Source organism: Bemisia tabaci, chromosome 4, assembly GCF_918797505.1.
Source record: "Bemisia tabaci chromosome 4, PGI_BMITA_v3".
NCBI lineage: Eukaryota > Metazoa > Arthropoda > Insecta > Hemiptera > Aleyrodidae > Bemisia > Bemisia tabaci.
The window spans coordinates 62,381,742-62,405,636 of record NC_092796.1 but is presented as its reverse complement, the minus strand read 5'-3'; the positions used below and the strand labels follow the sequence as shown (position 1 = coordinate 62,405,636).

General features: G+C 40.9%; 2 protein-coding genes across 2 annotated transcripts in view; one reads left to right on the top strand and one right to left on the bottom strand.

The window, feature by feature from the left end:
* Positions 1 to 128: 128 nt before the first annotated feature.
* Positions 129 to 8,221, top strand: LOC109031789 (cathepsin B-like cysteine proteinase 4; the record flags this gene model as incomplete). Its single annotated transcript, XM_072300236.1, is given in 3 exon segments — positions 129 to 303; positions 843 to 959; positions 7,843 to 8,221. Coding segments are annotated over 3 exon segments (504 nt in total), but the record flags the coding sequence as incomplete, so codon positions are not given.
* Positions 8,222 to 9,136: 915 nt separating this feature from the next.
* The window catches only part of LOC109031748 (uncharacterized), a 60,821-nt gene continuing 46,062 nt past the window's right edge, over positions 9,137 to 23,895 (bottom strand). Inside the window, exons 15-20 of the mRNA XM_072299654.1 lie at positions 23,284 to 23,688; positions 20,874 to 21,126; positions 19,829 to 20,030; positions 17,412 to 17,661; positions 16,070 to 16,297; positions 9,137 to 13,545 (exon numbers count right to left, since the gene is read on the bottom strand). Of these exons, the coding sequence (XP_072155755.1) occupies positions 13,340 to 13,545; positions 16,070 to 16,297; positions 17,412 to 17,661; positions 19,829 to 20,030; positions 20,874 to 21,126; positions 23,284 to 23,688 (1,544 nt within the window). The 3' untranslated portion in view covers positions 9,137 to 13,339. The remainder of the gene's footprint in view (positions 13,546 to 16,069; positions 16,298 to 17,411; positions 17,662 to 19,828; positions 20,031 to 20,873; positions 21,127 to 23,283; positions 23,689 to 23,895) is intronic.

Genomic DNA, 23,895 nt, shown 5'->3' with positions numbered 1-23,895 from the left:
GTCGAGTCTGGGAATCCAAGATGGTAAATGTCACCTACTATCTGGCTATAAGCACCTAAGATTTTTATCCGTGACCCTCAACCACCTAAAAATTAGTTTCTTAAACTGATGTTAAGAATTTTTGCTAGGGCTGCGTACCGTTTAAGCCACAGCCCTGCTCGCACAGAGGCAACGATAGAATGATGGCTTCTGATGGTGATTTGCCAGACTGCTCCACCCTTCCATCAAGAGAATACAACTGGTGCGACAAGAAATGCACCAACGAAAATTATGATAAGAAATTCACCGAAGATATTCACAAAAGTAAGTAATTAAATCCAAGGGAATAAATCCGGTGTGCCATGCGGGCAGCCTGCATGGCACGACACCGCGAAACACTTCTTTTAACAAAGTTTAATTTTGATTTTTAAGAAACACATTCTTAAGAAATATTCAGGAAATATTTTTCAACAAAATTAGAGAAACAACTTGGAAACTCTAAGTCCTAGGTAACCAAAAATTGAGCTTTAAGGCGAAATACTAGGAACAATTTTGAATTTAATTTGGAAAGTTTAAAAGAATTCTGAAAATACCCTTATATTTTATCAGGTCCAGTTTATTTATCTTAATAGATTTTGTATAATAGCATTCTCAAATGCAGAAAGCGAAATATCATGAATGAAATAAAGTTAAATGAGGGGGCAAATTGGAAAAATTAAAAAAAAACCTTAACCTAAAAGAATTCCTAGTCGGCCAACCAAAAATTAATCTTACAGGCAGCAATACAGCGATTTTTCATTTTTTCCCCGATCCAAGTTAGAGGTTAAAGCATCCTAACTGTCGTCAAAATGATACTTTTCTAGCCGCTAAGTTTGGATGGGCGCCAACAAATGCAAAAAAACTACAAACTGAGATCTATGTGAATGGATCGGTCGCAGCCGGCTTTACGATGTACGACGACTTTAGAGGGTATGAATCAGGTAAGTTCGGCCTAAATATTATAAATACAATTATTGATAATCAAGACAATATATCATTTTTCTGGAGAAATCGATACATAGAAGGTTTCTTTGCAGAGACATGTTGCAATCTCCCACCAAAACAACTTAGCAAAAGTTTACCGAAAGGCCGCTAAGGCATCCGACTTGAAAGAAGGCGGACAGGGCTAGGGGGCCAATATAAGCCGCCGGCGCCCGTGAACGCACAGTGTTTGGCGCAATGCGTGAAGTATTTCTGCAGTTTGGTAGGCGCTCATATGCGCTTCTTGCCGACCAGCGACCGCACTGTGTTTGGCGCAATGCGTGAAGTATTCCCGCAATCTTATAGGTACTAATATACATTTCGCGCCGATTGGCGCGGCGGCCACACTACGTTTGGTGAGATTGGAAATGATGATACAGCATTGGATTTGAGAAAAACTGTAGGAACAGATGAAAGACAATAAGTTTGAAGAATGGCTGGGTAAAATTGATGAAATGGTTCATGCAGAGCACAGGCAAAAATATTACAGTAAAATGTCTATCGAAATTTAGTCACAGATGTATATATACAGCACAAAAGAACATAGCCCGATTATACGAATAAATAGGGAGGGAATTAAACAGTGGTAAACAAGGCTAAAGCATTAAAAAACACTGAAAGACAGGACGTTTCGCTCCCTATTTTTTCAAATTAAAAGATATATACTATTTCTCATAGGAAATTTTGTGCTCTTTATAAAAGGTCCGGTAATATGTTCTCTTAGGATTGATTGTTTTTAGGTAAGTATGAGCGAAAAACCGGTCGCCGGCGGCGTATTTTGGCCCCCCAGCCCGTCCTTTTTCAAGGTGGAGGCCTTAGCGGACAGACGATTTCGATAAACTTTTGTTATGTAGTTCTGGAGACCGATTACAACATGTTTCCGCAAAAAACCTCTATACATATATTGCCCTATTTCCAGATTGCCCTTTTTTACAACTAATTTGACTGGATTATGAGAGCAAAAGATAAATGTATTTACTGACCTTTGACGCGACATTATGCATGCATAATACACCTACCTATAATAGGTCGCCTTTAAATCAAAAGGAACAACATCCATTCTGACATGAACCCTGAGATCCATTAGAGTACATGCATGATACGGATCAAGTCAAAATTGATATAGTTCCTTTTGCTTTAACGCCAATTCTACGCGATGTTTTGCGCCAATATTTCTCACTTGAGCGAATTTCAAGTAAAAAGAAAATTAATTTTAGTAAAGATTAAGTAATTGATTTACCGTGACGTGCAGCTCTAGGGTCAAGATCAATGGGCCTGTTGCAAACTTTGCTCAAGAGTTGTTCCTTACAAATACTGTCCCAAAAATCTTTAAAATCTGCGTGAAAAATTTGCCTTTTTTCAAAAAAAAGATTCCCGCTTCAAAGAGGATACCACAGCACAGGTGAACATTTAGTTAGATGAGTCGTTCCATTCAATCCCTACTCAACATAGCCGACGCTTCCGGGCGCAAGTTGAGGAAAGCACGAGCTCAATCAAGGCAGATAGTACGGTGGCTTAGCGCCAAAAAAGGGCCAAATGCTGCAAATCGTGATTCAGTTTTGCCACTTTGGGAGGTCAAACTAGATGACATTTTAAGAGTTTTGAGTCGAAGAGGCATTTTCAAAATGGTGGCAGATCCAAGATGGCGGCCATTCAAAATGGCGGCCGGGCGCGTACTTTGCGCCGCTATAGATCGAGATCCACTGAACCGATTTAACTTTTCTTTTTTTTGTTTTAAAGATATTTTAAAGGTAAATATAAAAAAATTACAAAATTTTTGATTTTGACAATATACAGGGTGTTTTTTTCACAAAAACTGGGTTTCGCGTGTGGAAAAAAAGCTTGTAATTCGCATAACTTTCAAAATCGCATTATTAAGGTCACTTTAAATACTCACCATGTAAAAGAGCGTCTTTTAAGCTTTCCAACGATATATTACATGATGGGTCTATAATTTAAGGTTTCCGCCCCATTGCGATCCGCGCGGCGGCGGCACAGCGCGAGCCTGCATAAATTAGTCCACGGGCATATGTTGAAAAGAAACCTCCCGTGGAATAGTAAATGGAGTAAGTGTGGAAAATGGCCTAATCTCTTCTATTCGATGCGTAGAAAAATAATTTTGATGTTGTCAAGCTCAATTTTGCGTCCAACCCCTCCAATTCAAGATGGCCGCCAAAATGGGAGCTCGGGGGTTGAAGATGTTGGAATTTGTTTTTGATGTCGTGCATGGGGTCTATCACTATGTAATTTTGGTCGTAGAATCCGAATTTGAGGTCCAAAATTGTCTCCGGCTCAAAGGGATGCCCAAAATCCAATATGGCCGCCAAAATTTCCACGATAGGGTCAAATCTCCGAGAGTTGCGTAGAAGGCCGAGTAGGATATCTTTCATAGGGTTTTTTGGGTCGTAGATTTCGCCGATGAGGTCAGAATTTTGCTACAGGTTTATTGAAGCCCCAAAATTTCAATATGGCGGCCAAATGACTGCCGTTGCGGGGTGAAATATTTTGTTGAGGCTCGTATCGTCGAGTGAGGTGTCCCTGCATGGGTTTTTTGGGTCGTAGATTTCGCCGGTGAGGTCAGAATTTCGCCACAGGTTTATTGAAGCCCCAAAATTTCAATATGGCGGCCAAATGACTGCCGTTGCGGGGTGAAATATTTTGTTGAGGCTCGTATCGTCGAGTAAGGTGTCCCTGCATGGGTTTTTTGGGTCGTAAATTCCACAAATGAGGTCCAAATACCCAAACAGACCCATAAAAGTTCTCTAAGAACCAAAATGGTGACCAACATGGCTGCCGCTCAGATAGAGAGAACGTTAAAGAAGTTACATTTCATGCAATGATGAATTTTCATGTATGTGTTGTACTCCGTTGATTCCAGATGTAGTCCTCTAGTACATCGGAGTGTTAGCGGTAGCGGTCTGTAGTACATCTAGGACATGCTCACGTTGATTCCGGATGTAGTCCAGAATGTCAAGAAAATAAGTGAAGCGGATACGCATGCCACGTAATTTGCAACGCTTATGAGATTTCGCAACCCACACTTCCTTTTGGAGAGAATTTATGACTTATATGATACTCAGAAAATTTTGCAGTCATAGACACGGCAAAAAAGTAAAATGTTCGGGGGAAAATCCTTCGACACAGCATGAAATTGTCTGTTCAGTGATTGCAGGAATATTACTTAACCTTATTGCTCTCTAACATTAAGAATGTTGCAGGAGTCGAAATGTCCGACACATGCGTTTTAAGGGGAGGAGGATACACTTTCGGAAAATTTAATTTCCCCTCGAAGAGCTACCAATACTGCGCACAGGCATTGGCTGATGGTGGACTTTTTTGTATTGATTTATCTTAAACTTCAGCTAATTTTTAAAATTGTTGTGAGAATCCTGCTCTCCAAAGTTGGAATCCTCCCTCGTCCTTTGAGCTCCCAAGGGTGGCCGAGGGGGCTTTGGGATGACGAAAGCTGCACTCCTCGGGTCAGCTCTCTTTGTCCTCGTGGTCCTGGACTGTGTCCGGCCTAAAATAACGCATGTAGAAAAAATTCTGACACGTGAGATTTAGGACATCCTGTACATTCGACTGTCAAAGCCGGAAATGGTATCCATTTTCTCCTATCATGCTGCAATTTTCTAGAAAATCTTCATTCGATAGGGAAAAGAGGATATCTTTACCCTGGTGAAAATTGGCTTTAGGATCTATGTTCCCAAATGCCATAGACCTATAGCCGGCTATAGGATTTCTTATAGCATCTATTGACGGCTATAGGTACGCAGTTTCTTGCAGGATTCGATAGACAACGGCGATAAAGTTATTGCTTGGCAATAAACTGTTTAGCATGGCTGTTTGGTTTCCTTCGCTCCCTAAAACCAGCCATACGAATTCTATTGCTTTCTGTAGCCGATTGTAAGAATTTCTATGGAATTTTGAAACTCAGGCTCCTATTGCCAATTTCAGCAAGGTATCTGGGCTCAGCCCTAAGATTCCTCCTAGAGTAACTATATGAGATCCTTGCCTCATACTCAGCAATACGTCTATGTAATTGAAGAGCTTTCCGGAAAAAGGGCACATAGCAAAAAATGGCCTTTGAGAAAAATGCATTTGAAGTTTCCATCATTAAATTATGGCTACTGACTGTTACTTACGTTCGAAATCGGGAGTTCAAGCTTCGATGTAAGTTATCATCAGTGACCGGAAAGTAATGATGGAAACTTACGATGCATTTTTCTCATACGCAATTTTTTGCGATGTGCCCTTTTTCCGGAAAGCTTCTCACTTGTTAAGTTAACGTTCCTGCTGTTAAGTAGGATGAGGCGTGCGAAAACCGAACACTATCTGCATACGAAATTGCTACAAATCGTATACTAGAATTAATTTTCATTGTGTTCAGTAATTTGTTCGTGTTTGACACTGAGACTGAAATTAATTTATTCATCCTCACAAAATAATTGTAATAAATTTCGGTCATGTAGATTTAACAGTACCATGAATGCGTAAAGTGTTTTTCAAGGACAGTTTTGAATTAAATTTCATGGTAGACTCAGTGAGATATTCTAATCAATCAAAACTGCACACGATTTGTCCTACCGGATATATACAAAATATTCACCCTATTTTCCAGACGGAAAACGAACGAATAAGATTTGTATTCAGAATAGTGTATTTTGTCCTTCCATCGAGAAAAGCATCTTCTTGGGAAAAGTCGGGAAATACGTTCTTAAGCATGTCCTAGATGTACTACAGACCGCTACCGCTAACACTCCGATGTACTAGAGGACTACATCTGGAATCAACGGAGTACAACACATACATGAAAATTCATCATTGCATGAAATGTAACTTCTTTAACGTTCTCTCTATCTGAGCGGCAGCCATGTTGGTCACCATTTTGGTTCTTAGAGAACTTTTATGGGTCTGTTTGGGTATTTGGACCTCATTTGTGGAATTTACGACCCAAAAAACCCATGCAGGGACACCTTACTCGACGATACGAGCCTCAACAAAATATTTCACCCCGCAACGGCAGTCATTTGGCCGCCATATTGAAATTTTGGGGCTTCAATAAACCTGTGGCGAAATTCTGACCTCACCGGCGAAATCTACGACCCAAAAAACCCATGCAGGGACACCTCACTCGACGATACGAGCCTCAACAAAATATTTCACCCCGCAACGGCAGTCATTTGGCCGCCATATTGAAATTTTGGGGCTTCAATAAACCTGTAGCAAAATTCTGACCTCATCGGCGAAATCTACGACCCAAAAAACCCTATGAAAGATATCCTACTCGGCCTTCTACGCAACTCTCGGAGATTTGACCCTATCGTGGAAATTTTGGCGGCCATATTGGATTTTGGGCATCCCTTTGAGCCGGAGACAATTTTGGACCTCAAATTCGGATTCTACGACCAAAATTACATAGTGATAGACCCCATGCACGACATCAAAAACAAATTCCAACATCTTCAACCCCCGAGCTCCCATTTTGGCGGCCATCTTGAATTGGAGGGGTTGGACGCAAAATTGAGCTTGACAACATCAAAATTATTTTTCTACGCATCGAATAGAAGAGATTAGGCCATTTTCCACACTTACTCCATTTACTATTCCACGGGAGGTTTCTTTTCAACATATGCCCGTGGACTAATTTATGCAGGCTCGCGCTGTGCCGCCGCCGCGCGGATCGCAATGGGGCGGAAACCTTAAATTATAGACCCATCATGTAATATATCGTTGGAAAGCTTAAAAGACGCTCTTTTACATGGTGAGTATTTAAAGTGACCTTAATAATGCGATTTTGAAAGTTATGCGAATTACAAGCTTTTTTTCCACACGCGAAACCCAGTTTTTGTGAAAAAAACACCCTGTATATTGTCAAAATCAAAAATTTTGTAATTTTTTTATATTTACCTTTAAAATATCTTTAAAACAAAAAAAAGAAAAGTTAAATCGGTTCAGTGGATCTCGATCTATAGCGGCTCAAAGTACGCGCCGGCCGCCATTTTGAATGGCCGCCATCTTGGATCTGCCACCATTTTGGAAATGCCTCTTCGACTCAAAACTCTTAAAATGTCATCTAGTTTGATCTCCCAAAGTGGCAAAACTGAATCACGATTTGCAGCGTACTTGCCATAAGCCACCGTACGAAGATACCTAACAGCGCGAGAAAAATGTGAATGTAAACACGCCGCGCCGGTTGTTATCCGGTGGTTAGTTCCATCGTCCTGTCGCACATGTGATTTGGCGGATTGGCGTCGGCTATGTTGAGTATTGCGTAGTATCCTTGCGAGCAGGGGTTGGATGGAATGACTCCTCTAACGAAATGTTCATCTGTGCCGTGGTATCATTTTTGAAGCGGGAAGCTCGAAAAAACGCAAATTTCTCACGCAGATTGTGAATTAAAGAGTGCATTTCAGACATTGCCAATGCGCTCATCGTGATTTTTGAGACACTTTCTGAGAGGAACAACTCTTATTTTTGCTCTAGCAAAAGTTTGCAACAGGCCCATTTTAATTCAGTAAGTAATTGTTCTGTTGTCGATCTTGTTTAACTAATGAGGCGCTCTCATCAGATGAGTCGTCGTTCCTCTGAGGTGAGGGCGTATACCCATCTCTAAGATGACCTCTATGGACCTTTCTAGTCTATAACTTCTGGGGCTCACGTGAAAATGGAGATACGGCCTTTTGTCAGAGAGACGACAAAATGTTGGGAGTCCATCAATCTGAGTCGCTGCATAAACAAGGATTAAAATTCCGGCCTAAAAAAGCGAAAATGTTCTTAACTTCTTTTTACGCGCGTCGATACAACCGCAAGTCATCAATCAATGAATTTGTGTTTTTTAAGGTGTATATAATAAGAGCAGCAATGCAGGGTACGAGGGCTCTCACAAGGTAAAACTAATCGGTTGGGGCATAGAAGATGACGGTACCCCTCATTGGCTTGCAGTTAACTCATTCGGCAAGGAATGGGGTCTCCAAGGGCTCTTCAAGTTCCCCAGGGGTAGGAACTACTATTTCATCGAATCACTCGGCATTAAAGTAACTCCACAACTATAGTGCGCCGTCTCCTGATGGTTTCACTTATCTGCCGCCGCCGTCTTACAGAAGACAGCTCAAAGTGCATTTCTGTATGAGCCACGTCTACCTACACGTTCTTTGTATCCAGCTATCCCATCTCTAATTTTTATCCTTATCTTAAATATAATAAACATACTTAAATTTTATCCATCATAATATTTTTTCATTAGCACCCATGATTTTTGACATTTTTTAGTTAGGTCTACCTCAGGGCTAGACTCAGGATTTTTGAGCCCCTAGGCGCAGTCTGAGGTGCGGACCGACTACACTAAAAAAAAGTGATGTTGAATGAATATTCTTGATGTGAAAAAGTGTGTGAGAACTCACAAAACGCTGTATTAACCGCCATAGTATAGCTAGTTTTATACATCTTTACATTGCTAATGTAACTGCTGTAGTGGTTAATTTAGCGTTTTGTGAGTTCTTGCACACTTTTTTACATTCAGAATGTCAAATCAGCGACTTTTTTTTCGGTGTAAATGTGCACCTCTCTGTGGAGAGAGGGGGAAGGTTTTGCAAGCGAACTTATTAGAGTAGAGGGATGCCTGGAGCCTCCCCCGAGAAATTTAAATATTTACTCCTTTCAGGGAAATGTGAGGCATTTTTTGGCTCATATTGTAAGGGGAAAAGGGAAGATGGCAACCTACTACCTTAATTACGCATTAGAGAAAGGAGGAAAATGCTGCGTTTTGAAAAAAAATTAAAAATTGTATGTTAGGAGGGGTAGAAAAAATACTTTGTAGCGGGGGCCTCCTTCTTGTGCAAGCAAGTAATTGCAGCCCTGGTCCGCCCACTAGCCTAGAATAATTATTAATTTAAATAAAGTATTCTCAATTGGACGTATTTATGCTAAATGGAACTACACTGTTAAAAAAAAACGGAGTGAGACTCAGCACAAGCGCGAGTAAGAACGGGCCCTCACTTCGCCGGACCGAGGAGTCACTCCGACGGAGAATCGGCTGGACGGATTTTGGGTGCCGTACGCATAGAAATCACTCCGACGCCGGACGGATTCGCGGGAGCCGCAAATTTAGGGGTTCGCAGCTAGGGGATGGTGGAAAGGGGTTAATTGTGGAAATAATTTTTGAAACCATGAAAAATAAAAATAATGAAACCATTGGTACGTGATTTAACCGATTTTGAAGGTTAGAAATTTTCTACCTACCTTGGGAATTGAACCCGGGACCTACCTAACACTAACCGACGACCCTACCGATTGAGCTATAGCGAACGATGCATGAAGTGACGCAAAAACGGTATTTAACGTCGATTTGAACGGGCCGCTAAGATATTTTCAATCTACCTGGATTTGTCCGTGTATTTAGTTTACTTTACTATATTTTTTAACTATATTTTATCGTTTTACTTTGTTTTATTTCCTTGTTGTCTCTATTTTTTCTTCACTCTATTTTATTTTTTCAAGCACTTCATTTTTTTTTCTTTAATTATTTACTTCTCATTCCTTTACTTTGTTTTATATTTACTGTGATTTCTTTTAATACTTCATCATAATTTTTGGACTTCACTTTACTCTTAAAATTCATTCTATTCTTTAACATCATTTAGTTGTTTCCCTTATTTTATTTTTTTCTTCATCTCCTTGCTCCCTCTAATTATTTACTTCAATTTAGTCTTTGACTTCATTTTATCATATATTTGATTTACTTTATTTTATTTCTTTTCTATTGTCTCTGTTATACCATAATTTCGACTATTCTATTATTTCCACTATTCTATTATTTTTTCTATTTTTTTCTCTTTAAATTTTTCATTTTCATTCTGAGAGTGGTAGGCTTAAAGGGGAGAAGAGACAGTATATAGCGCTAGTGCGAGGGAGAGAAGGTGCGCGTGACTCCGGGCCGTACTGCAGCTCCGGTGCGGAGTGCTTTGACTACACATGCAGCCCGTCTCAGCACCTACGCGCTGAACCGCACTCCCGTGTTCATTCTCACTCCGGATTTTCCGTCGGACGGAATCAACGATTTTTAACAGTGTATGTGCAAGTGGAAAGATGGGCTGTGCTCGTTAGTTGAGGGCCATGAGAATGAATGGGACTTTAAAAGCGCCAGTGACGTCAGCGGCGACGACGAAGACGCACGTGGTGACGAGCTCGTCGTCGGGGCGCTTTAAATCATGAGCCCTGTCCACAATGCTCTTGTCATATGCCCAGGACTCGCGAGTTAGCGCTCAGTTCCTTTTGATTTAATTGAAAATCCCGCTTTTCCATTTTCTCAAAGGAACCATACCACTTTTACATTGTTTCTTATGCAGCTTCCACGAGCACACCACATCTTTCCACTTGCACGTAGTTCTTTTTAGCATAAATACGTTCAATTATAAAAAGAAAAAAAGAAAATCAAGATAAAAAACTAAGAAAAATATTTTTTGTATACCGCCGCGCCGCCCAAAAACTTTGAGTGGCTAAAAGCAGAGCCTATTGACGATCACCTCCAACTTTTTATTTGGCTTAGTGCAACGGTTCAAAATTATTGCGGGAAGCCAATTAACGCCTTCAATTTTCGGTATGAGCAACACAAACATCCACTAAAAACAAATAGTATCATCTATACTGAGCAAAATAGTTTCGTCATATCAAACCGGAGGTACAGTGTCATACATCGGCCACAATATTCGAGTCATATATCCGTGCTCTCCATTCCTCGATTTAAGTAGGTATCCGAGATTTCCTCGTGTTCAGTTTGACGGTTCCCAGAACCGAGTTAATGGTTACACGAACCGAATAATACGCGCCAGTATTAAGCACCGCACTTACGGTTTACATTACCGAACTTATTTTCAAGTGAGTAGTCATCGTCATCAACGTGGCCTATATTTAGGTGGGCGAATCTTATTCCGCTTGAGTCAGTTGATTATGAATAAGAATGAGAAAATTAGAAATTTGCGTGCGTGGATATTTCAGTGCGAAGTATAGGGAATTTATTTCATCCGGATGTAGAATAATTCAAAACATGAAACATGGATCCACCGGAGAATAGGAAAATAATAGGCACCAATTTTCTGATTGAAGTGGCAATTTTATTACATTTTAACTAATGAGAAGATTTTCATATTTACAAATGTACAATAATATTTTGGAGAAATTGAAACGTTCATTTGGACGGTTTTAAGCTAAGAAGAAAGATTCTCCATCATAAAAATCACGTATCATCGGTTGCTTTTTGAGACATATGTACCTGACTTAACTTTCTGCTAGCTCGTATGTTGAAGCGTCTAACATTGAGCATTGAAAATTGAAGTTTTACAATTAGGTACTGTATCCATGACGTATGAGAAAAATTCCAAGAGCTTTAATAGGCGGAAGCAAATTTTCCATTTTCAATTCAACCCTGAAATTTTACCGATCAATGAACAGGGTATTTTATAATCATATGACTATATTTATAGAAAATTTTGGGCGGATACGGGTTTATACGGTTAATATAATCACGATCTCTTTACCAAGGCATGTAGGAGCTATAATAACTAAGCATAAAAAGAAAAAGAAAAAAAATCACACCACCTATTAAAGAAATTCAAAGACTTTTGAGCACCATTGAACTTTTTCAATGATGTACACGTACTTAAAACCGCCCAATGAGAATAATATAATATGAATGGAAATTCAGAAACTATGAATTATTTACAAATAGAAGCAAACTTAGTAGTGAGTATTTGAGAATCCAAGATCACGAGATTGTTGGGACGAACATTTGTACAGGTAGATCATCAGAATTAGTTTTTAATGAATGAATAATCGAAGAAATAACCATTTTTACACAAAATTGAATCTTAATTACTTTAAACAAGAACACAAAGGAGAAGTGACGATTTGGAGCACGGTCACTGGAGGAGCAAACGGAAGTTACAGTCAAAATTTGAGCTTTTTTAAGGTGGTAGGTAAGTTCTTAGTGCCTCTTGAGTGGAGGCTATGAATATCCGCCTTCTACGTAAGCATAGCCACGCCATTCATAGATTTGAGAGAAACGTATACCTACATGATTAAAACTATATTCAGGCCTACGGAGCACCATTTTATCGTTTTTCGAGGTATATAGTTCGGACTTCATATAAAGGGAAGTAGGGCATAATCTTAGAACAAAACCTCTTAAAAAATAATAAGTGCAAAGATTTTTGAACCATACTGTCTGGTCCATGCATTAAAATCTTTAAGAGTAGATTGAGCAAAAATATGACAGTGATTTGTGATTAAAAGAACTTCTTTTTAAATTGATATCGATAAAAATAAACTGAATACCTACACATCAACTTGACCACCTCATGACTAAAAGGTAAGGTTTCTGAGACACTATGACGCGAAATGACTGCGTGGCATTTCTGTATTCTTTGGAGGTATACTTCAAAACATTTTCGGCAAGAAAAGCTCAAAATTGCTCCGAACATGTCTCAATTTTCAAAATTCTGCGGAGGAAAGCCTCTAAGCCCCCGCTTGAAGATGGGTCGAGTCTCTTGGCGGAGTGCCTCTCTGTGCCCCACAAGATATTTCTTGTTCCACCCGTGCACGCCGACCACAGTATTACCAACAATATAAAGACTATAGATTGGTGATGACTTATGAGGAAGCGCATTAAACATACGGCGGTTGTTTAATAAGGGGGGGGGGGGGTATTATTCTTTGCTTGTCTTAACCTTCAAACCTACAAATTACATGAGTTTGTATAGGTTTTCTTGAAATAATTTTTTACCTAACTTTAACTCACTTGGAGGATGCCTATATTTTTAATCTGGTTCAGATTTCAATGAAAGTCCTAATATAGTAGAATGCAAAAAAGAAAACGAAAAAACAAAACAACAAAAACTATGGAAATCAATACTGAGCGACGGTTTCCGCTCTAGCCTAACCTTTGTTCCCGCGGGCTGGTTATTGAAATTGATGAAAACAGCGATACACAAAGAAGACAAAGATAAGATGGAGCGTTCTTATTGATGAAAGCGGGTGGTCGCAATGAAAAAGGGAAGTAAGCATTAGAATAACTTATGGCACTTATGGCAACCCATGAGAGCCTTTATATAGGCATAGTTAGTACATCATTTTCCCCCTTAGACTTTGAAAACTACCCGTTTCAACCGACAGGTTTGTTCCATTTTCTTATTGTCCTCTTACTCTATTGCTTTGTCTATCAATTTCAATAATCAACTAAGAGATGGGGTGCGGGAGGCGGGAAGTAAAATCAGCCGATTTATAGTCTTTAAATCTCTGAATAACACGTCTTTAGGGCAGAGCCTCTGGAGGAGTTTCGAGGTGACTATCTGAAATACTTGAGGGCGGTAACTGTGAGGAATTTCTCGATGAAGAGCTCGGAATCGAGAACGGCTATGTGGGCGGCGCGACCGATGAGGGAGTTGGCCGTGTTGGGTAGCGCGTGGTGGACGTCGTAGCGCAGGAACGTCACTTCAGGTTTCTTGATGATTGGTACCAAAATGTTATGTATCATCTCCCGGTATGCCGAGCCTGGAACGTTTAGTAACAAGTACAGTGTAAGTGCGACCGCCTTTTTTCAATTTTAAGCATTTTAAGTTGTATTTCCCGGGCGAATCGTTGAAAAATTTTTATATGTTACGTGCTATTTCCTAATTATTGGTTGGTCAGTTATTTACAGAAGTCAAAGATGAGTGTATAGTCAACCAGTGGATAGTGGACTAGCTGAACTTTGTGGCAGGTTGCACCAGCAAATACGCGGTTTTATACTTAAGGTTCAAAACCACTTATGTGCTGGAGTTTGCTGGAGTATGGCGCCACACTCTGCGGCGCTGGGCCCGGATTTTAGCCGTGTAGGGAAAAGGGAAGGAAGGGAAGGAATTAAGGGAATAACTAGCTGCTTCAGCTCGCTACGCTCGCTTGCGCCGCTAGCCGGGGGCAAGCCCCCTGGACCCCCAGTTACTCGCTCCGCGAGTAACTGTTGGCTCGCGGCTACTACCAGTGCTTAGAGGACTTCCTGGAGGCAAAATGATAAATTCAAAAGCAAAGAATAGGAAACTAAAAATTACCTACTTTTAGAAAAAGAAACAACCTTGAAAAATAAATAACACTCCTGGAAAAGAAAATCAGAACACTTTTTGAAAATGTAACGGTGCGAAAGGGTGAAGATAAATCTCCAATTCTCTTGAAAGAAGACATGAGCCGACCCCCGACATGAGTGAAACTGCCGTAGGACCCATGCTAGGGTAGAAGGGTGACACGTGTTGTGAGCAGGTAGGGATGGGTTTACGTGGAGAGGGAAACGGAAAATCAGAGGGTGGGAGGTCCCCCAACCATATGACTCGTCCGGCGTCAAAAACGCAAATATGTCGTTATCAAATCGAGGTAAATTTTGCAACTTCGGTCGCGCAAATCGAAAAACGAAGGGATCTTGGCACATATAGACCCTATGAGCTTTCATTTAAAACAAATCCAAGGAAATTCGGTCCAGTAGTTTCCGAGATCGAATTAGCAAAAACTGTCCAGCGTCAAAAATGCAAATATGTCGTTATCAATTGAGGTAAATTTTGCAACGTCGGTCGCGCAAATCGAAAAACCAAGGGATGTTGGCACGTCTACAGCGTAAGAGCTTTCATTTAGAACAAATCCGAGGAAAATGGGTCCAGTAGTTTCCGAGATCGAATTAGCACAAACTGTTGGAGGCCAAAAAAGGCCTTAGGATATTAAATATATAGATAGGTAACAAATATAGCTGGATCAGACAAGCGTGTATAAGCGTGAGAAGGACATAAGGAAGACAAGTCATGGTGCGTAACCATAGATATATATGAGCAATATTCACTAATCAGGCAATATCGTACAAGCCGAGATCCAAGCGTATAGCGACAAGATCTGTAGCTCATTGCATCGCAGCCAACGATGATACTATTGTAGGAAAAGTCTATCATGTGATTTGTTTTGAGCTAGTCCTAGCTAGAGTGCCTGTAGAGGGAGAGTCGGTCATGTCGTAATATGGAGCTCCAAGGGCCTAAAAGGGTAGCCAAACTTTTAACTTTAAAAATGTCCTAGCCAATCTTCAGATTCCTACATGAAACCAAGATAGATAAGAATGCACATAAATGAGCGTTCTTCCGGAAAAATGAGTAAATTTACGCAAAAACCAAGTCAAATGCGTGCTTTAAAAACGACGGGTCGTCGCAATTGTAATAATAAATCACTCTGAATAATTAGAATTCATAGATTGCCTGCTCTTTTGGGTCCTATAGGCTCCATGACCTACATATACATATAAAGTCGCTCCTACAACTCACTCTGGCGTTCTGCGACCCCCAAACGCCACATATGGCAAATTCTCTCATTACGGATACGGTCCCGTCTCGAAGTGACGGCAGATCGCCGCCAAAAATCCATTTCAGTTGCCCTCAACATTTCTTGCGTTCTTTTCGTCAAAGGCCACACTTCATTACCATAGATGAGCACGATGCTTTAAACGACGATGGCGTCATATGTCCGGTGCTTGTTTGCCTTTAAAATAATCTGATCCCAGAGCACCCCGCTCAGCATCGCGATGACTCCAACACTGGAAAAAAAACACATAGGATCTAGAGTCCGGACTCTTGAAAACATTGACAAGAAAAATTACTCTTGATTCAATCAGATTTTTGCTTGAATCAAAACGAAATCCGCTTAAAGTAAGAGGCTTGGTTCTTGATTTAAGCTAAATTCTGATTGAATCAAGAGTACTTTTTCTTGTCGATGTTTTTAAGAGTCTGGACTCTAGATCCAATGTGATTTTTTTTCTAGTGAACCATGACTCCATGACCTTACCTCAAAATTACCGACATGTTCGTGCTCTCCCAATATAGGTACTCTAATTAGCCCTCCTTCTTCCATATCTCTCCTGGACTAAACGAGAAGTTCTACCCCAATTAAACAAAGTTTTTTTTTTTTTTTTTTTTTTTTTTTTTTTAAATTTCACAACAAAGGTTGTACTGAGAGTAAAAACTATAGACGGTTTTTTTCCGAAATTTAATTTGTAAATTCCAAATCGTCTCACCTAAGGCGGTAGTGTCCTTGACTGCAGCTTTGCAGAGCTCAATCCGGGCCGAGTGAAGGGGAACATATCGGTCTTGTGAGGAGCCGCAAAGAAGTATGTGCCGGAAATGGCTCAAACGGCAACCTTCGCTCAGCCTGAACAGGTAGCTTTCCCGCACGTCATGCGCGTCCTTCAGCGCCAACTGTAGCAGTGAGTTAGATTTCTTCCATTTCTGCATGAACCACATTCCTAGAGACACAACACGCACAATCGGCTTTAAAACCTTAAGCAGGTGTCTATGATAAAAATTAAAAGAAATGTGTCTTGCCGCTATGTAGCTCATGACGGTACGTGCGCTGGGTCACCAAAAAGGCACTTCCCTAAAACGTAGGAAATCATGGCACCGAAATGCAGCCCGATCTTTTGCGTAGTTTTTCAGTCATAGGAGAGCAAACATTCATAATTCCATAGAAAACGGTGAAATTTGTCCTATTTCATCTTCTTAACACATCATATCTCCGTTTGAATTCCAATTAAGAACCTCAGAAACTCCAGCTTTAGTTGATCATTAGTTTCGAAATATCGGACACCGAGAAGACGCATCCTTGAATCTTGAAAAACTATCATCCCAAAGTCTTCATCGAAGGAGTATATATATATTTTTTTTTGCTTAAGTTGATAGCTGAAAAATATTTGGAAACTACAAATCCTAATTTTATTTACATAAATATAGGGTCGACCGAGCGACCTAGGATCAGCTATCGCCCCACGAGTCGCGCATGTGGTTGATCAGTGTATCAATGGCACATTATTATAACCAGTAAAAAGGAGTAGGTATAAAGACGATTTTTGTGTGTTCGTTTCGGCTCTAAAAGATGTCTGCGGGCTGGTTGTTGAAATTGATAGATCAAGGAGACATAGGGCGTATAAAGCAAACCTGTCTGTTGAAATTAGTGGTTGTTGCAGACCAAGAGGGTAAATGATGGACTAACTAAAGGGTCTCTCGTATGGTTGCTGCTAGTTAGTCTATTACCTACCTCTTTTGTCCATTTCAACCACCCGCTTCCACCAATAGGCTGCCTTCGTATCCCTTTTGTCTTCTTTGTCCATAGCTTTGTCTATCAATTTCAACAATCAGCCCGCCTTTGTTCTTGCTGCACTCCCCGTCCCCTTCTTCTTTTATCTCGGCGGGGAGATCTGGCGATTTCCGCGGTAAGAGAGCTATGTCATACTCGAAAAATCTAAAGAGAGCAGGCTCATCTAGAGGCCATTTCCTACGTGGGTTTTTTTTTACTTTGGCACTTGTGATGTTATTCACATCACATGAAGTTTAATTTCACAAATTACAAATGAAAAGCCTTACCCATGTTGACGAGTCCACTATTGTTGTAGAGGGTTCCAAGGTGAGGCCCCGAGAGAGAGAGAAAAGTGTGGAAGCGGTTGAGGAAGGGCTTCATCTCGGGGCGGGCGATGGCCGCTCGGATGATGATGTTTCCGAGGGAGTGACCAATGAAACTTATCTTGGCCGGGTTGATCCCGCACGAGTCGATGTGGTACAGGAACTCCGCTACCAGACGATCTGTCATCGTGTCGAAGTCCGAAAACGTATCGTTCTGTCAACAAGAAAGTTGAAAGTAATTGGGCGTATTTATGGTAAAAGGAACTATGCGCGCAAGTGGAAAGATGGGGTGTGCTCGTGGAAGCTGCATAAGAAACAATGTAAAGGTGGATATAGTTCCTTTTGAGAGAATGGAAAAGCGGGATTCTACATTAAATCGAAAGGAACTGAGCGCTAACTCGTGAGCCGTGGGCATGTCACAAGAGTCTTGTGGACAGGGCTCATGGAGTTAATGAGTCCCGCCACTGATCTCCCCGTCGTGCCCGGGCTCGTTCGTTGCCGCTGACGTCACTGGCGCTTTATATTTCCCATTCATTCTTATGGCCCTCAACTAACGAGCACACCCCATCTTTCCACTTGCACATAGTTCCATTTGGCATAAATACGTCCAATTATGGACTACTAGACACCAGACAAGGCGAGAATCGGACGTATTAATACTAAAAGAACTATGCTGCGCACAAAACTCCTATGCAAATATAGTTCCTTTTATCATAAATGGACGTATTTCTGTCTAAAAGAATTATATGCATTAAGACATGAGCCGTGCGACCCGTAAAAATAAATGCATAACAGGGCTCACGCCATAATGCCCATATCGACGGTGAAACTACCAAACCACGTATCTCGGTTTGCGACGTCGCAGACTTTCTGTCATACTTTATTTTTTATATGAAAAGCTACTTAACGTCCAGTCTTGAAAATTTCCGTGATTTTTCCTCTTCGTGCGGAGAAAATTCTGTGAAAATTTCAAGGAATGATATTGATTTGGTCTACTTCAAAAAAATAAAATGTGAGCGGAGATTTTTAAACACCGCAAACGAGATACGTGGTTTGGTAGTTTCACCGTCGATATGTAGTTCAGAAATACGTCAAAATATGCCAGATTGAAGCACCGCGATATTCCTCTGTATCGAAGAGTCATGCAGGGCATTTTAAACAAATTGAAAATCTTATAAATAAACTGCTAAACATGGTATAAATATCTTCCATGCATGGTGTAATTCCATATCAAAATTTCACGCAAGATACGTTGAGCTTATTGAACTCGCCCAATAGTAATTGCAAAATAAAATATTAATTTAGTATTTTGCCTGAAATTTAGTTCAATCAAACCTTTCACTTGCAAAGAAAAATAAAAAAAAATAAAACAAGTAGACAGCTCCGGCAAACGGATGCCGGATTAGAAAGCGATTCGATGTTGCATTCAATATTTGAGCATCTATTCTCTCAGTAGAAAAATACATTTTTTTTCCTCTTGTTGATTTTTCCACTTATTTTAAATAAACGAGAAGTAGGTCAGCTCGTAATAAAACGGAATTGTTCAATAACGTGAATGTTCAAATTAGCAGTAAGTATGCGAGATCTCATTGGGCGGAGCATTGCAACACTGCCAATTCACGTATCGCGCCGTCGCGCCTTCAATTTCACAGATGCAACACGGACATCCATCAAACACGAATAGTTGTATCGCTGCCCCGTCTATAACGCGCATTCTTTCCCTTGCTCTCCGTTTCCAATTTGTGTTTGCTTCCATTTGTCTTAGTTGTGGTGGTGCTTGAAGAGCTACGTGAGCATCTATTGAAATTGATTGGTTGTCAATTTGACTTAAATAGACTTGGAACTTTGTTCCTTTTTTAGCATGAAATTTGAGTTGACATTCACTGACATTTCTCATTTGTAAGTGATGAGTATTGAAAGTATTTAAGGTGTCAACCGCATTTTCCGTGAAATTCTGATAACGAAACAAATATGTTAGTGCTTGATTTCTTAGTGGGTCAAAATAATTTGATTGATAAATTACCACATGACAAATTAAAGATGGATGAGAGCCGCGAGTACTTATATTTTGCATAATTCGAATCAAAAGATGCAAACTTTCCGCTCTCGTCAAAACCAAAAGCGGCTTAGTGGCAGTGCAATGTTACAAATATTACTTTACAGTTTATTCATTCAATCAAGGACGGATAACAATTATTTTCCTTTAAAATTCACTGTGAATCTCCTTCGTAATTGAATAAAACTAGAACTAGTTACCGAGTAAAAACAATAATTTGTCAAGTGAAACTTCGCAACGTTGCAATGAAATTAAGGCCCTTTAGCTCTCGTCATTTCATTTGTTATGATATTTGCTGTTGAATTTTGATAGTGTTCGAGTTTACCTGGTTGGACTCGGACATGAGGAATTCGAGGTTAGCACCAGGAAGGCCCAGTTCTAGGTAAGTTTTCACCAAGCGGAGATCAGCCGAGTTGCCCTCGAGACCATGAACGCAGACGATGAGATGGACGCCCTCTGGTGAGAAAATCCTGTACTCGTCACTGATGTGGAAGTACGGTAGCGTTGAAGCCAAAGTCGGAAAATCGCTGAAAAATACGCGGGTCCATTGAGAATTCCAAGCGAGAGTTTTAAGCATTAAAAATTAATGACGTCACCCTGAAGGGTCGTTGAGAGCTCGTGACCAATAAGGAACATCCATAATTGAAGAGAGAATATGATTAAAATTAGGCCTCCAAGTGTAGTTCTGAGAGTAAATATCCTCGTGATCATGAATGGCGGAGCACTTCACACTTTCAACTAGGCGCAACAGCACTTTTGCACGCCATTCACCGAGTCAAAGATAAATTTTGAGCCATGGTAAGGGTTGCCGCCTTTTCGTCTGCTTCAATTTGTTCTAATGTCTTTTGCTCGTCAGAAAAACACCTTGCCATGGCTTGGAATAGTGAGATGTGCGCGCGTGCAATAAGAGCGAAATGGCCAAAACGCCTTCAATTATAAACGTATGCAACACAGACATCCTGAGAACACGAATAGTTGCATCAAGGTGTTATATTAGCATTATAGCATCTTGCATATCGACGGTGAGCCTACAAAAATGCGTACCTCAGTTTACAAAGGTGCAGACCTCCTGTCATTTTTTTTTCTTTTTTTGTTAAACGAAAAATATTTATTGTATTTTCTTGATTGATCCCCCCCCCCCCCCCCGATTTTCCTCTGCTTTGTAAAGAATATTCCTTTGAACATTTTTATTGCTGAATCAATTTGATGATATAAATCTTGTTTTAATTTTGAATTTTGTAATTTTAAGTTGGATTTTTCCCCAAAATACATATTACCTATTTTTTTCGATTACCTATCCAGTTTAGAGATCAACTTATTCTTATTTCGTTGTGTGCATGGTTTTAGGAACAAGATTTTGAGGAGTATACCTGTATATCATTCCGGAAAAGTTGATCTGTCGTTTGAAATCATCCTTCAATTTTTGGAAAGCGGCGTGGTTTTCGACTGACATTTTTGAATGGAAAGTATTCCCTGCCAGGTTCCAGTCATAATCCAATTCGTCCTCGGGAGTTGCAAGCGGTGCTTTACAAGATATCAAACTGGAACAATAATTCACCCAAAGATGAGTAAAACTACGTAACTTTTCCATGATGACTGTTAAGACAGTAAAACTGAGGTTTACTTAGATAAAAAAGGGACTCATTGGCCAGATAGGTGCTATTTTAGATTTTGTTACCTTCTCCCATCCCTTTGATGGACACCTATTAGACACATCCCAAGTCCGAAACAAAATCAGCACAAGCGACTTCTCTTTGAGGAAGTAGGATTTAGATATTTTTAATTGTTGTTGTTTTTATTTTCCCCCTCACTTAAACATTCTAAGTTTAAACTGCAAGTGCGGTTTTAGATGCTTTCAGTGCGGTATTTCTGACATCTCTCTCCTTTCTCGCAGGCACCTATCAGGTACGTATAGGTCTCCCTAATTTATAGACAAGGTCCGTCCCTTTAACGTAATTTATCGTATCTTTCTTGCAAAAAACTATGTATAAATGCGATTAAGTCAGGCAAAATAACCCTGAAGGTGGAAATGTAAAAACAAATTGACAGCCATCGGTAAGAGGGGTTGCATGATTCTGCATCATTTGGCGCAAAAAACATCCAAAATTTCTTTCCAGGCTGGGATTAATTTGAAATATGAATACAAATAATAGGAAAATTTGACAGACGCACTGTTCAAGTTTGTCGGATGTTTTCAGCCTGCAGGAAGATTCCAGTCCAAACGCTTCCTATCCAGCATAATAGAGAATAGAGACTTCAAATATCACCCTGTATTCTTGAGAGCGCTCGAAAGTTTTTAAGGAAGAAATATACAAAAATTGTTGGCCTTAAAATAGTTTTTTTGCTTCACTGAACACGCTAGACGGAAAAAAAGCGTTGGGGGTTATCCCCGAAAATTGTGGCACTTCCCAATTTGTTGGATGATATGAGCATTTTTAATGAATTGTAGTAATGCCACAACATGTGGGTTAGTAATATTATGGTCCCACCATAATTAATTGGAAAAGTCCATATCATCCAACAACCCCTACCTCTTGTTTTTTATATGCATAAAAGTCGTTTCCGCACAGCGCTCTCTGGCGCGCTGCGACGCGCGACGCCCAACCGCCACAGTACCCGGTCCTCCCACAACCTAACGCTACTTATTTACTGGGCGTCCCCTTCGTCTCCTCTTTTTTCCGTGACAAAGAGCCTTGCACGAATTCGCCCGTTTTTGGGCCCTCGAAATCGGGGTCCATGTGAGATTAGTTTTCATCCTAGGATGACCCTTTACACAGACTAAAATTTCAGATTGAGTATACGAACCGTTTTCGAAATACACGGGTCAAAGTCCCCGATTTCCACTCATTTCTGCAGGTATTTTAATGTCAAATTCCGACTATAAATTATTCCGTAAAATCGGGGACTTTGACCCGTGTATCTCGGAAACGGTTCGTATAGTCAATCTGAAATTTTACAATGTGTGAAGGGTCATCCTAAGGATGAAACATAATCTCACGCGGACCCCGATTTCGAGGCAGGCCCGCCACAAGGGGGGGGATACTGGGTCCTTGGTACCGGGGCCCGGGCCCTGGAGGGGCCCGTGACGCAGGTGACAAACCACTACGAATTCATGTGTAACCCTAGTCTCGAAGGGAAAAGTGAAAAAATTACCCTAAAAATTCCGCAAAAGGTGAATAAAGTTTCAAAAACACGCTAGGGCACTATAAAATTTTTCTTACTTTTTTAGAGATTTTCAAGATTTTGAGTATATGTAGAATGATATTTTTAGTAACTGTGTTTCATTTTCTTCCGTTGTCGGATGCTAAGAGGATCCTTTCTGGGCATCCTCGACTTTAATGGCTTAACTTCCTTGCCATAGACGTACGAAAGGGGAGTCCAGGGGGGCCCGGGTCCCCATAGAATTGAAAATTATCATCTGCCCCCTCAAAAAAAAATTTATAGTTGTTTTGAATGCAACAATTCGAAAGTTTTTGGTGCTGAAAGTAAACAAAAAGGCGTAATTATTCTGCAGAAATTGATGGAAAATCTCCATCATAAGAGCTTCATAATGCGTCCAAATAGATTTAAAATTTCAAAAATTTCCCGGGGGAGGCCCCCCGGACCCCCCTGTGCTAGGGGCCCGGGCCAGAAAATTGGTACCAGGGCCCGAGATGGGATGTGGCGGGCCTGTTTCGAGGGCCCGAAAACGGGCGAATTTTGGCCCTTTTTGTGCAAGGCTCTTTCCACCCTAAGGGTCCTCGGCCTGACCCCATGAGAAATGTAAATTTTGATACAGACCTTTTCGGTTGGAGCGGTGCCTGGACAGGAGTGTCCTCATCGTTGGCTCCTCTGTCGGTCTCGACGGCTTCGTAAACGTGGTAGAGAATATTATCCACGAGCCGGGGAGTTTGGGGTGTGACTCGCCGTCGCGGAGTTTGGGGTGAGACTCGCCGTCGCGGAAGGCCCTCGGCGGGGAGGGCGCATCGGCAAACTGCCGCGGCGGGGGCACCTGGAGCTCCTCGTAGACGGCGTCCAGCTGAGCCTCTCCGTCGCTCGGCTGCTCCGAACCGGGGGAGGACGCGCTCTCGTCTAGGAGAATCGCCTCGCTGCTCGCGCTAAATTCGTGCCGCCGGGACGTCGTCGTCTTCGTTGACGTCGTCGTCTTCGTTGACTCAGCCTCGATGGACTTCTCACAGTCCTTACCTGAGCCGCAACAAAAAAATGGAATCGAATCAAGTGAACGAATATTGACTGTGAACCTGCAAAAATGCGTATCTCGCTTACATAGAGTACTTACATAGAGCCGTGATGTAACTGGTAGAGCCATGCTCTGGTCGACGAGTTTCGAGTGCGCCGGGCTTCGGCCACTTTTTCCATACATTTTCGATCCAAGATGGCGATGTAGAATAC